Raw genomic sequence first — 14,263 nt, forward strand, 5'->3', positions numbered from 1 at the left:
CCATTAATGGACATTGAAGTTGCTTCCATGTTTTGGCTATTGTAAATGATACAGCAATAAACATGGAGTACTTATGTCTTTCAAGTTAGTGCTTTCCTTTTCCTCAAATAAGTACCCAGAAGTATAATTGCTAGATCATATGGTAGTTCTACTTTTAATTTTTCGAGGAACCTCTGTACTGTTTCCATGGTAACTATACCAGCAGTGTTCAAGGATTCCTTTTTCTCTGTATCTTTTGTTTCTTGTCTTTTTGATAATAGCCATTTTAACAAGTGTAAGATTATATCTCACTGTGGTTTTGATTTGCATTTCCCTAATGATTAGTAATGATAAACATCTTTGTTATGTGTCTATTAGCATATATATATGTGTGTGTACACACACACACACACACACACACACACATATATATTCATTCTTTGGAAAAATCTCTATTCAGTTCCTCTGCTCACTTTAAAATTTATTTATTTGTTTACTTATTTATTTATTATTTATTTGCTGTTGAGTTGTATGAGTTCTTTATATATGTTGGATATTAATCCCTAAGCAGAAACATGATTTGCAAATATTTACTTCTACTCAGTAGGTTGTGTTGTTATGTTGTTGTTGTTTGCCTTTGCTATGCAGAAGGTTTTTAGTTTGATATGGTCTCACTTCTGTTGCCTTTGCTTTTGGTGTCAAATCCAAAAACTCATTGCCAAGAACATGTCAAGGAGCTTACTACCCATATTTTTTTCCCAAAGTTTTATGGTTTTAGAGCTTATATTCAAATCTTTAACTCACTTCAGGGTTGATTTGTGTATCTGGTAAGGTAGAATACTGTTTCATTCTTTTGCAAGTGCTGCCCAATATCCCCAACACCATTTATTGAAGAGATTTTCCTTTCCCCATTGTATATTCTTGGCCCCTTTGTCATAAATTGAGTGACAGTATAAGCATGGGTTTATTTCTGGGCTCTCTATGATCTATGTGTCAGTTTTGCTACCAATGCCATACTGTTTTGATTATTATAGCTTTGTAATATAGTTTGAAATCAGGGAGCATAATACCTCCAGTTTATTGTTCTTTCACCCTCTTAGTTAAGTTTATTCCTGGGTATTTTATTCTTTTTGATGCAGTTGTACATGGGATTATTTTCTTTATTTTCTGTCTGATAGTTAATAACTGTATAGAAACACGATATTTTTTTTTAAGATTTTATTTTCTTTTTTTTTATGTGACAGACAGAGATCACAAGTAGGCAGAGAGGCAGGCAGAGAGAGAGAGGAGTAAGCAGGCTCCCTGCTGAGCAGAGAACCCAATGCGGGGCTCGATCCCAGGACCCTGAGATCATGACTTGAGCCAAAGGCAGAGGCTTAACCCACTGAGCCACCCAGGTGCCCCAGAAACATGATATTTTTGTATGTTGATTTTTATCTTACAATTTCTTTGAATTTGTTTATTAATTCTAACTTTTTTTTAGTAGAGACTTTAAGATTTTCTAAATATTACATCATGCCATATGCAAACAGTGACAGTTTTATTTTTTTCTTTCCAATTTGGATGCCTTTAATCCTTTTTCTTGCCTAACTGCTATTGTTAGGAGTTCCATAGTGCATTGAATTAAAGTGGGGATAGCAAGCATCTTTGTCTTGTTCCTGATCTTAGAGAAAAAGTTTTTGAACTTTTCACCACTATGTATAACATTAGCTATGGGCTTGTCATATATAGCCTTCATAATGTTGAGGTAAGTTCCCTCTATACTCACTTTGTTGAGAATTTTTATCATAAATGGATGATGAATTTTGCCAAAGGCTTTTTCTGCATTTATTGAGATAGCATATGATTTTTATCTTTAATTATATTAACGTGGTATATTATATTGACCGATTTATGGATATTGAACAACCCTTGAACCCCCAGAATAAGCCCTACTTGATCATGTTAAATGATCTCTTTAGTGCATTGTTGATTTTGTTTACTCATATTCTGTTGAGGATTTTCACATCTCTGTTCACGGAAATATTGGCCTGTGATTTTATTTTTTTTTTTTATTTTTTTTAATTTTTTTAAAAGATTTTATTTATTTATTTGACAGAGATCACAAGTAGGCAGAGAGGCAGGCAGAGAGAAAGGAGGAAGCAGGCTCCCTGCAGAGCAGAGAGCCTGATGCAGGGCTCGATCCCAGGACCCTGGGATCATGACCTGAGCTGAAGGCAGAGGCTTAACCCGCTGAGCCACCCAGGTGCCCCCTGTGATTTTATTTTTTGTGATGTCCTTGTCTGGTATCAGAGTGATGCTAGCCTTGTAGAATGAGTAGAAAATTATTCCCTTCTTGGGGCACCTGTGTAGCTCGGTCAGTTGAGCATCCAACTCTTAATTTTGGCTCAGGTCATGATCTCAGGGTTGTTGAAATCAAGCCCCATGTCAGGCTCATGCTCACCAGGGAACCTGTTTGAGATTCTCCCTCTCCCTCTGTCCCCCATCCCATCCCACATTTGCTCTCTTCCCTTCTCTCCAATAAATAAATCAATCTTTTTCTTTTTTTAAGTGTTCCCTTCTTTTCTGGGTTTTTTTGTTTTGTTTTGTTTTGTTTTTGGAAGAGTTTGAAAAAAAGTGGTATTAATGTTTAGTATATTTCACCCATGAAGACTTATGAACCTAAACTTCTGTCTATTGGGAAGTATTGATTATTGATTCAATCTTACTATTAATTCATTTGTTCAGATTTAATATTTTTTATGATTCAGTCTTGCAAAGTTGCATATTTCTAAGAATTTATTCATTTATTTTATGTTGTACAGTTTGTTGACATATAATTGTTCAGAAGAGGACTATTGGTTTCCACTTTTAATTTCTCATAACAGGGTTTCCTGTGTCAGGAGTTTAGTATTAGGACTAAGTTGACCTTACAAAAACGAGTTCAGAAGTGGAATTAGGTTTATTTCCTCCTTTTTAATAATAATTAAAAAAGCTTTTGTAAGATTAGTATAATTTATTCTTCAAATATGTTTAAAATAATTCTCCAGTGAAGATAGTTCATTCTAGCATTTTTATTTTTAAGTTGTCCTTTAATTATGAATTCAATTTCTTTATTAGTTTTAGTGCTATTCAGGTTTTCTATTTCTTCTTGTGTCAGTTTTGCTATTTTAAAATTTTTAAGGACTTTCTCTATTAAATCCATGTTAATTAATTTGTTGGCATAAAATTGTTAATAATATTCTTTCATTTATCTTGGTAATTAATCTAGGGTTTTTAATGATGTCCTCTCTTCTGATAATTGCATTTTATATTCTTTTTCTTGATCAATCAAAGGAATCAGTTTTATTAGTCCCTTCTAGGAGCCTTATTTTTTTGTTTTATGGATTTTCTTTAGGTTATTGATTTTTAAATTTAATACTTTATTAGTTGCCACTCTTATCTTTTTTATTTTCTTCTTTACCTTATATTTAATTATTTTTATTAATTCATTCATTTTATTCTTAAAGTGGAAACTTAGATCATTGATTTTATAATTTTTTTAAAGATTTTTTTCATTTTATTTTAGAGAGAGAGAGCATGAGGGGAAGGGAGAAGCAGAGGGAGAGGGAAAGAGAAAGAGAAGCAGCCTCCCCACTGAGTAGGGAGCCTGATATGAGGCTCAACCCCACAACCCTTAAATCTTAATCTGAGCTAGTCAGACACTTAGCCAACTGAGCCATCCAGGTGCCTCTAATTGTTTCTTTTGCAATGGAATGTTTAATTCCACAATTTTCTTTCTAAGAAGTGTTTTAGGTGCATCTTACAAATTTTGATAGATTATCTTTTTTTTATTATCCAGATCAATAGATATTTTAATTTGTGATTTTTTTTTTTACCTTGTCATATTTGGGTATGTGTTGCTTGATTTCCAAAATTTTGCTATTTCCAGAATTTTTAAGTTATTATCTTCTAATTTTATTGAATTTGGATTTTTTTTTTTTTTTTTTTTGGTCTGAAAAAGAGAGAGAATGAGAGAGAGTATGAGCAGGGAGGAGAGGGAGAAGCAGGCTTCCCACAAGCAGGGAGCTAGATGCAGGGCTCAGGACCCCAAGATCATGATCTGAGCCAAGGGCAGATGCTTAATCAACTGAGCCACCCAGTCACCCCTAATTTTATTTAATTTTGATCAGAGAATATATGCTATGTGACGTCAGTTCTCTAATATATTGAGTTTGTTTGTTTTTTTTTAAATGGCCAACCTGTGGTCTATCTTAGTGGGTATTCGCTTTGACTTGAGAAGAATGTTTGTTCAACTTTATGGTCCCAATAGCTATTCTCTGTCAGGCCTTCCAAAGTCTTATCTTGAACAGAAGCAATTTAGTATTTGGATAAAGACTCATAAAGATCCAGCTATACCCACTTATGGGTTACTGGTATGGTACCACAAAACTTACACACCAGAAGAAAATATTTTTTACGATAAGAATTACACATGTATTTTTTAATCTTTTTAAAAAATGTTTTTCTATTTAAATTTTAGTTAACATAGAGTGTAATATTGGTTTTAGGAGTAGAATTTAGTGATTCATCACTTAAATAAAACACCCAGTATGCATTATAACAAGTGCCCTCCTTAATACATCACAGTTTTAGCAAATACCCTGCCCACCACCCTTTGAGCAAGTCTCAGTTTGTTTCCTATGGTTACGAGTCTCTTATGGTTTTTCTCCCTCTCTGATTTCATCTTGTTTTATTTTTCCTTCCCTTCCCTTTCATCCTGTTGTTTCTTAAATTCCACATATGAATGAGATCATATGACAATTGTCTTTCTCTGATTGACTATTTCATTTAGCATAACACTCTCTACTTCCATCCACATCTTTGCAAATGCAAGATTTCTTTCTTTCTTTTTTTTTTTTTTTTTTGATGGCTGAGTAGTATTTCAGTGTATATAGATACCATATCTTCTTTATCCATTCACCTGTTGATGGACATTTGGGCTCTTTCCATAGTTTGGCTATTATGAACATTGCTGCTATAAACATTGGGATGCAGGTGCCCCTTCAGATCACTACATTTGTGTCTTTGGGGTAAATACCTAGTAGTGCATTTGCTGGGTCTTAGGGTAGCTCTATTTTTTTAAAAATGATTTTTTTTTTTTAAAGAGTTTATTTATTTGACAGACAGAGATCACAAGTAGGCAGAGAGGCAGGTAGAGAGAGAGGAGGAAGCAGGCTCCCTGCGGAGCAGAGAGCCCGATGCGGGGCTCGATCCCAGGACCCTGAGATCATAACCTGAGCCGAAGGCAGCGGCTTAATCCACTGAGCCACCCAGGCGCCCCGGTAGCTCTATTTTTAACTTTTTGAGGAACCTCCATACTTTCCAGAGTGGCTGTACCAGCTTGCATTCCCACCAACAGCGTAAGAGCATTCCCCTTTCTCCACATCCCTGCCAACATCTGTTGTTTCCTGACTTGTTAATTTTAGCCATTCTGAACCAGTGTGAGGTGGTATCTCAATGTAGTTTTGATTTGTATTTCCCTGATGCTGGGTGATGTTGAGCATTTTTTGTGTCTATTGGCCATTTGTATGTCTTCTTTGGAGAAATGTTTGTTCATGTCTTCTGCTCATTTCTTGACTGCATTATTTGGTTTTTGGGTGTTGAGTTTGATAAGTCCTCTATAGATTTTGGATACTAGCTCTTTATCTGATAAGACATTTGCAAATGTCCTCCCCTGTTCTATGAGCTGTCTTTTGGTTTTGTTGACTGTTTTCTTTACTGTGCAAAAGCTTTTAATCTTGATGAAGTCCCAGTAGTTCATTTTTGCCTTTCTTCCACTTGCCTTTGGATACATGCCTTTCAAGAAGTTGCTGCAGCTGTGGTCACTGATGTTGCTGCTGGTGTTCTCCTCTAGGATTTTGATGGATTTCTGTCTCACATTTAGGTCTTTCATCCATTTTGAGTCTATCTTTGTTTATGGTGTAAGGAAATGGTCCAGTTTCATTCTTCTGCATGTAGCTGTCCTATTTTCCAAGCACCATTTGTTGAAGAGACTTTTTTCCACTGGACATTCTTTCCTGCTTTGTGGAAGATTAGTTGCCCATAGAGTTTAGGGTCCATTTCTGGGTTCTTTATTCTGTTCCATTGATCTATTCTGTTTTAGTGCCAGTACTATACTCTCTTGATGATTACAGCTTTGTAATATAGCTTGATGTCTAGAGTTGTGATGCCATCAGCTTTTGTTTTCTTTTTTCACATTCCTTTGATTATTAGGGGCCTTTTCTGGTTCCATACAAATTTTAGTGTATTTGTTCCAACTCCATGAAAAACGTTGATAGTATTTTGATAGAGATTGCATTGAATCTACACACAATAATTTTCTTGCTTTTCCTCATCATACATTCCTATGTCAGGTAAAATACATATGGAAGTTTTATATTATCAATGAATATATGAAGTATTTTATCAGATGTGAAAAATGCAGATGTTATAAAATGTATATGCTCCATTTGGAAATGGGGTGAACCATTAAATAAGGTCATTTAGCTAAACATCTAGAACAAATTCCAGGACCTACAGAATATTCAGAAAACCAGAGAATGGAGTATATGTGGGAAACAGCTGTTGATGATGTTGAAAAAAGTAGGAAAGAACCAAAGTATGCTAAACAAGAGTTATAATTATATCTTGAATATATGTGATTTTGTTGAATTTAAATTTTGGAAGATGTGAAAATGGTTTGGAAGATTTATTGCGGGGCAATAGGAGGAGGAGGAAGGTCTGTTAGGGTATCAGCTATAGAAATCTTGACATGAAGAGATCATGACCTCAAATAAGTCAGTACAATGGGAACAGACAGGAGGAAGCAAATTTGAGTCATGATATTCAGAAATCAGTTAAGATTTGATGAAGCATTAGGGAAGAAGATAAGCTAGGATCATTCTCAGATTGTTTGGTTTAGTTGTGGGTGGTGGTACTATTAACTGAGACAAACAATACAGGACAAGAGTGCCAGGAATGGCCAATAATCCCTGTACCAACGGATGAAAGATTACTCCAAACTTCACTGTGAAAGAGAGAAGTCAAGGTGGTCAACACTCAGAGATGAAGACCCTTTGCTCTTCTTTGCTCCCACTTTTATTGCCTTCGGGATAATCACAACTCCTTATCGCTGTTTCTTAAGCATGTGACTTATGACCACGGGTAGCACTGAAAGGAGGAGGATCTGTTTACGGGAGAGATAGCATATGCTAATCTGGTTGTTCTAGTAAAGGTAGCCTAAGGAACAATGCATACGTCTCTTAGATCACAGGGTGGCTGTTTGGGCTAAGAAAGTTTTGGGGAAAGTAACTCCCAACAGCATTCCAATGGCAGAGTGGTCACACTGGCCTTGGGGCATTCCGAAGGCCTATGCCGTTCTCTGAAATCTTCCTTCACCCCCAGAAGACCTACATCCTTGTCCAAAATCTTCCTTTGCCCCCAGTGGCCTCTGTGTTACATTTTACCAAGCCAGGTATTATGGCTGATTTCATGCTCTACATTAACCCCAACACAAGAGCAAGTTTTGTAGAAAGCATAATCACTTTTGTTTGGTATGTTTTAAGTTTGAGGCTCCTGCATTACATTCAAGTGACCATATGTAGTAGATAAGAGGATATATAGTTTCAGACATTTTACTAGATGCCTGAGCTAGAGATTATGATTTTAAAGTCTAAAGCTCATAGTCTAGGATAGTCTATTTGGATACAAAATAAAATTAAATGGCTACTTACTTTTTAAATCTCATTAATTTAGTTTCTATTTTGCATTTCTTATAATGGAAATACTGTGTTGGTATAGTAGTCATCAATACAATTTATTAAGCATATACTCATTTATCATATAAGCCTTCTGAAAAATATTTTTTTCAGAAGGGGTTGTGGTAAAAATATAGAAATCTTGTTTCCATCACACATGCAATCTATTGAAGTAAGAAATGTGGAGAAGCAAAAATGGAGCTCTGTGTAACATTAACATTTAATAAGAGAGTGAAGAAGGAAGATTTTTATTGAGGAATATGAGAAGAGGTAATGCAAATCAGGTTAGATCAGAACAGAAAATTATCATTAATATGCAGAAACCAAGAAAGATGGGTAGTCATGAATTCCATGTATTCAGTGTCTATAAGTGAAATTAGCACCATGAAGAGATCACTAATGTCTGTGAAAGATAATTAAATACAGCTGTGGGGACTGGAATCAGATTGTTGAAAAATAAAGGGGATATAAGGAAGTGGAGAGGATATTTATTTAGGTTGCCTTATCAGGTAGCTTGATTTTTATTTTCTTTGTATTTCTTTTTTTCAAGTAACTTGATTTTAAAGAGGATAGAGAAAAAGTGATTAGAGAGAATAAGTTCAAAGAAAAGTTCTGACTATTTTATATGCTTTAATAGTTATATGCTAAGATGGAGGGAGTAATAGAGAAAGCAAGATTGAAGACACAGGAAAAGGAAAGGGTAAGTGAATGAATGAAGTCCTCACTGGGCAGAAGGGCTGGTATCCAAAGTGCAGGTGTGTGCATTTACTTTCCATGAATGGAGGGACATCTTATACCTTGTCTTATGTCCTAATGGAGGAACATATTGTAATGTCAGTCAGGACATAGAAAACAAGTATCAGCATGGATTTGGATGCTACTAAAGCACAAAGATTCTTGGATTGAAAAAAAATACAATTCAGTCTTGTGCTGTGTATAGAAAGAAATATGCCTTCAGCAAAATTATATGAGTAGTTAACCTAAGGATAGGGAAATATATCTGTCAAAGATGAACCAAAAGAGAATAAAAATAGCAATATTAGAATTCAGTTCACAAAAATTCCACAATTGCTTCCCTACATTTTATAATTAACTCAGCATAGCAACCAAGGGACCCTGTTAAAACCTAATATATATCAGGTCATTTCTGTGCTAGTGTATTTTATAAACTTTCAAAAGAAAAAACATACACCCATGAAATAGTAACAAAAATAACAAAAGACCGGGAGAAACACACACACACTGAAACAAGTACCAGAGAGAACTCTCATTTTCACCTACTTAGTTACCAATTATTTCCTACTATCTCACCTGCTATTGTCAAAAAAGTTGAAATATCACCTTGATAATTTTGTTCCCAGATTCTGCTAGGAGTACCTTCACTGAATAGAGAAAGTTAGGGAAATGAGTAAAAGTACTCAGAAAATGCAGCATCTGTAATAAAGTCGAGTATCCCCTGTTTTCTTTTTCATGTTTTTCAAAATGGTAGTGTAATTATTTTTTAATACTGTATTAAATAGAAGTGAATATTTTCACACTTGATCTTTTTAAAAAAATCTTCATGCTTATATTATTTTTATGTTATAATAACTAAATACCTCAGATGGATTTTTATAAGCAACATGCTTGTGTTAATATAGGAATTCTGTACCTCATTGTCATGAATCACCTTAGTTTAATATCATTGAGAGTAAATCTAAGGCTCATTTTTTCTGCTCTGTGTGTCTGGATCAGTAAACATTTCATGTGAAGGCAAATATAAAGTATTTCTTCCATCTGAATATAATTTTTCTCCCATAAAATGGTCTACTGTATTTCTTAAGGATTCCTTAAATGGAATTTAAAATGCTGTTAGTGCAAAAGTTCTGAATAAAATTTTCACATGTTCATATTTCTGATGTATGGCATGGAGTTTCAGAAGCCATGTCTCATCACAATAACTTTTCATTTAAGTTTGTGTTTGTTGCTTAACATCTGTAAATTGTTAAGATGAGGTATTACATAGACTTGCTTTGGTTTAGATTAGTTTGGAACACATCCCAGGGTACGTAATCAGGGTATAATCCGGTATGGTGCAGTCTTTAAAAAAGGGGTGTGTGTGTGTGTGTGTATTTTAAATAAATTGAATTTTTTTGGTAGAAATATTTTTGTCTTGTCCTTTTTAAAAAAATAAGTTAAGAAAGGCTCCCTATCCCACTTTTGGATTATTATCCCACTTTTTAGATTATCTGTAGTTGTAGGCAAGCATAATACTTGATACTAAATTCAAAAACAATCTGTAAAAATACATCTGTGTTGCTTCTCAGCAACTGTTTGGATCATTTTTATACATGCCTGAAATGTTTGATATGAACTATGTTGAAAGGTACAACAAATGTTCTGTTGTATTTTCATCTCATTTCCTTAAAATGTGTATAAAGAGTTTTTTCTATTTGCAAACTCTGTGGCAAGAGTAATTTATATAACTAATGGTAGAGATTGGGAGAAAGTATTTTAATAAAAAGTTTTTATTTTTGTAGTTAATTTTGATTTCAGATTAAGTATAGATTGACCACACTTATAATTAATCTTGAAATATAAATTTTTAAATGTATACCCAAGGAAATAAAGCATCGGAAAAATTTTTCCTGTGTTAAGAATAGACAAAATTAATGAAACATCCAGACTTAAGTGAATAAATAATATTTTGAAAACATTAAAGTAGTTGCTTCTAGTTACTAACTGTAACCTTTTGAATCAATTTGAAATGAAATTAAATGGGGCGCCTGGGTGGCTCAGTGGGTTAAGCCGCTGCCTTCGGCTCAGGTCATGATCTCAGGGTCCTGGGATCGAGTCCCACATCGGGCTCTCTGCTCCGCGGGGAGCCTGCTTCCCTCTCTCTCTCTCTGCCTGCCTCTCTGCCTACTTGTGATCTCCTGTCTCTCGCTGTCAAATAAATAAATAAAAATAAAAAAAAAATCTTTAAAAAAAATGAAATTAAATGAATTTTGATATTTAATAATTTAATATTATTTTAATGATAATCATATTTTGTTTGCTTTTAATAAAACACTCCTGTGGCAATTCTGCACATATTCAAAATTTGAAACTTGCTCAAATCTGGCAATTACTTTTCATTGGCCCATCTTTATGACACTTAAAAATATGAAAATTGGGGGATGCCTGCGTGGCTCAGTTGTTGGGCGTCTGCCTTCGGCTCAGGTCATGATCCCAGGGTCCTAGGATGGAGCCCCTCATTGGGCTTCCTGCTCAGCGGGAAGCAAGCTTCTCCCTCTCCCACTCCCCTGCTTGTGTTCCCACTCTTGCTGTGTCTCTCTCTGTCAAATAAATAAGCAAATCTTTTTTTAAAAAAGATGAAAATTGGAGTGCCTGGGTGGTTCAAGGGGTGAAGCATCCAACTCTTGGTTTCAGCTCAGGTCATGATCTCAAGGTTGTAAGATTGGGCCTTGCTTCTAGCTCACTCCCAGAGTGGACTGTATTTCCCCTGCTCATGCCTGTACACTCTCTCTCAAATAAATAAATATAATATTTTTAAATTTAAATATTTTATTTATTTATTTGGCAGAGATAGAGAGCTCAAACAGGTCGAGTGGCAGACAGAAGGAAAGGGAGAAGCAGGCTCCCCACTGAGGAAAGAGCCTGAGGTGGGGCTCAATCCCAACCTGAACAGAAGGCAGCCACTTAACTGACTGAGCCACCCAGGTGCCCCAATAAATAAAATCTTTAAAAAAACATGAAACAATCTAAATAAGATTATGCTAACAATTTTCTAGAAAATATTCAGATGTATAAAGAAGAGTCTCCTTTACCCTTCTTTTTATCAGTATTTTAATGTTCCTTTCTGCCTTTTTATTTAATTTAACTCCACTTTGGGATTTTTTTTATTAATGGTATATTTTATTGTGTTTTCTGGGTTACTTTAAGGGAAATTTATGTTTATCCTAAATATACTTTAATATTTTCTAGACAAGGACTTACTTTTGATGATGAATAGTATTTTGCTTATAGTGTAGTAAATACAAATTTAACGTCTAATTAGTGATTTAAAATAGTCAAAAGATTCTCACCAATCTCTTTGAATTGCATGATTTCAAACCTTATTACTGTTTTGTCACCTAAAGAGGCAACCAATGAGGTTGCATATCACCTGCCCCAGCTAGGGTCTGGGCAGAGGATAATCGGGGTCATTGGTATGAAGTCCTGACCTGGGGATATTGCCTTTATAATATTATCCTTGAATAAGACTGTGTTCAATCAATCAGAATTTCTGAGGGACCTTATTTATAACATAAAGAGATCATGGTACATTGTGCATAATATTGCCTCATTTGGGAAGAATTTTGAATTACAAATATATTCCATAATTCCTTTATTTTGTTATAGGCTTATAAAATGAACTGTTTACCTTGTTTAACATCTTAGCAAGTGGGAATTCAACTAACTGCTTTTGTGAATCTAGTTCATTTCATTTTATGACCTGAGGAAGTGTAGAGGAATGAATTAATAAGCTGTGTCCATCTTAAACTTTTTATAGTAAATATCACTTAAGTCTTAGTTGTCCCCATATTATGAATTCATTTGAGTTTTCTTGCTTGGAAAGCAACAGTTCTTAATAGGTCATACAGACGAACTTTCCCTTGTTAAAAATATATATATATTTTTTAAGATTTTATTTATTTATTTGACAGAGAGAGAGATCACAAGTAGGCAGAGAAGCAGGCAGAGAGAGAGAGAGAGGAGGAAGCAGGCTCCCTGCTGAGCAGAGCTCCATCCCAGGACCCTGGGATCATGACCTGGCCGAAGGCAGAGGCTTTAACCCACTGCGCCACCTAGGCGCCCCCAAAAATATATTCTTTTTCTCCCTGTGTTTCTTATTCTTACTTTATCTTTTATCTTATTTTGTAGCTCATTGTAGTTTTTCTCCTATTCAACTGAAGGTTTTTAGTAGTAGATTTTCTTCTTTTTGCTAGTAAACAAGGCTCCATCTTTTACTATCTTAATATTGGTTCTCATTCAATATAGCTGGGATTTATTCATCCTTTCGTGACATTTTTGAGTAATTGTTCACTGTCAGTATTTGTGAAAACAAGGGTCTGGAGTTTGGTGAGCCTTTCCCGCAGATGTCTCCGAAGTAGGAAGGAAAACTGATGTGTGTTCAGAGCAAAGCCCACTGAGGCAGGGAGGTGGAATTATACCACAAAGCAGAGGGACTGGAGCTGTTTGAGAAGAAGTCTGATGGGGCTGCAGGCACCTGTTTTAGCTCTGTCTATTAGGTGTTGCTATTATTATTCATCATCTCTGTTATCATCATTGTCCTCATTTTTGCATTCATTTTCAGTGTCACCAAGAGGAGAGCTGCTGTATAGATTTATTTTAAGTGGTAAAACATCTTCTAATTTATCAGTGGATGTGTTCCTGGATGACTGTTCCAAAGTAGCATCTCTAGTGGAAATGGTATCAGAGTGGTCTCATATGAATAAACCCAACCCCAAATTTATTGCTTTAGTAAATATGCGCATTGAAACTTTTATAGCACAATATAAACCTGAGGTCACTGTATCAGTAATAAGCTAGAGAAGATATATAGCTTGACCTTTTCTTTTCTGCCTACCTTATATTGTTTGTTCCATATGAATATCTTTTCATATTAGCTTTAATAATGCATAAGTTTTGAGAAGACAGACATTTTCTACATCCTTCAAGACACTGAGGCTTATGTACATAAATATTAATTCTATGGCTCTTTACAGCATTTTTCGAATCAATCAAACCCTGCTCAGAACATTTTTACTAACATACATTTTAAATGATACTTCAGATTCAGTCTTACAAAATGTGATGGGTACAAGGTAAAAGGAAACTCAGAATCATAGGGTTAGAACACCAGGAAACAACTCTACTCAGGTAACCTAGAGGGGTGGTGGTTTCACATGGGTGCCAGTCTAGGCCTTCATGTACTTGACTGTGACGTGTGCAAGGATCATTTTCATAAGAAATTTGCAAGGTTAAGAAGAAAGATGCCAAGCATTCTTATTTTCCTTAAAAGATATTTCAATGTGCTAAAGAGAAATTATTTCCCAATGGCATAGAAAATTTATATTGTTCTCTCTTCTTTTAATAGGTTATGTGGGTATGCAATTTATGTCGAAAGCAACAAGAAATCTTAACCAAATCCGGGGCGTGGTTCTTTGGAAGTGGCCCTCAGCAGCCAAGTCAGGATGGAACTTTAAGTGACACAGCTACGGGTGCTGGTTCTGAGGTACCAAGAGAAAAGAAAGCACGGCTCCAAGAGCGGTCACGGTCTCAGACACCCCTGAGCACGGCAGCTGCCACCTCCCAGGACACAGCTCCTCCCAGCGCTCAACCTGACAGGAGCAAAGGGGCTGAGTCCTCACAGGAAGCCGTGGGGCCCGAGCAGAAGCCAGTTTCATCCAGGTCTAGAAGTGAACCTCCGAGAGAGAGGTAATAGTTCATTAACCCTGTAAGCAAAAGGCAAGCTTTTGTATTAAGAGTAAACCTATTTTCAA

The 14,263-nt window shown here is 35.4% G+C and overlaps 1 protein-coding gene across 23 annotated transcripts in view; it reads left to right on the forward strand.

The window, feature by feature from the left end:
• RIMS1 (regulating synaptic membrane exocytosis 1) overlaps positions 1–14,263 on the forward strand; it is a 497,245-nt gene that overhangs the window by 260,454 nt on the left and 222,528 nt on the right. For 22 of the 23 annotated variants that reach the window (XM_046005310.1, XM_046005328.1, XM_046005316.1 and 19 more), the window contains one exon: positions 13,858–14,198. In XM_046005310.1, coding sequence (XP_045861266.1) covers positions 13,858–14,198 — 341 coding nt within the window. Of the gene's footprint in view, positions 1–7,314; positions 7,319–13,857; positions 14,199–14,263 lie in introns of all 23 variants that reach the window. The other variant, XM_046005325.1, reaches the window with a different exon arrangement.

Source organism: Meles meles, chromosome 5 (assembly GCF_922984935.1).
Source record: "Meles meles chromosome 5, mMelMel3.1 paternal haplotype, whole genome shotgun sequence".
NCBI lineage: Eukaryota > Metazoa > Chordata > Mammalia > Carnivora > Mustelidae > Meles > Meles meles.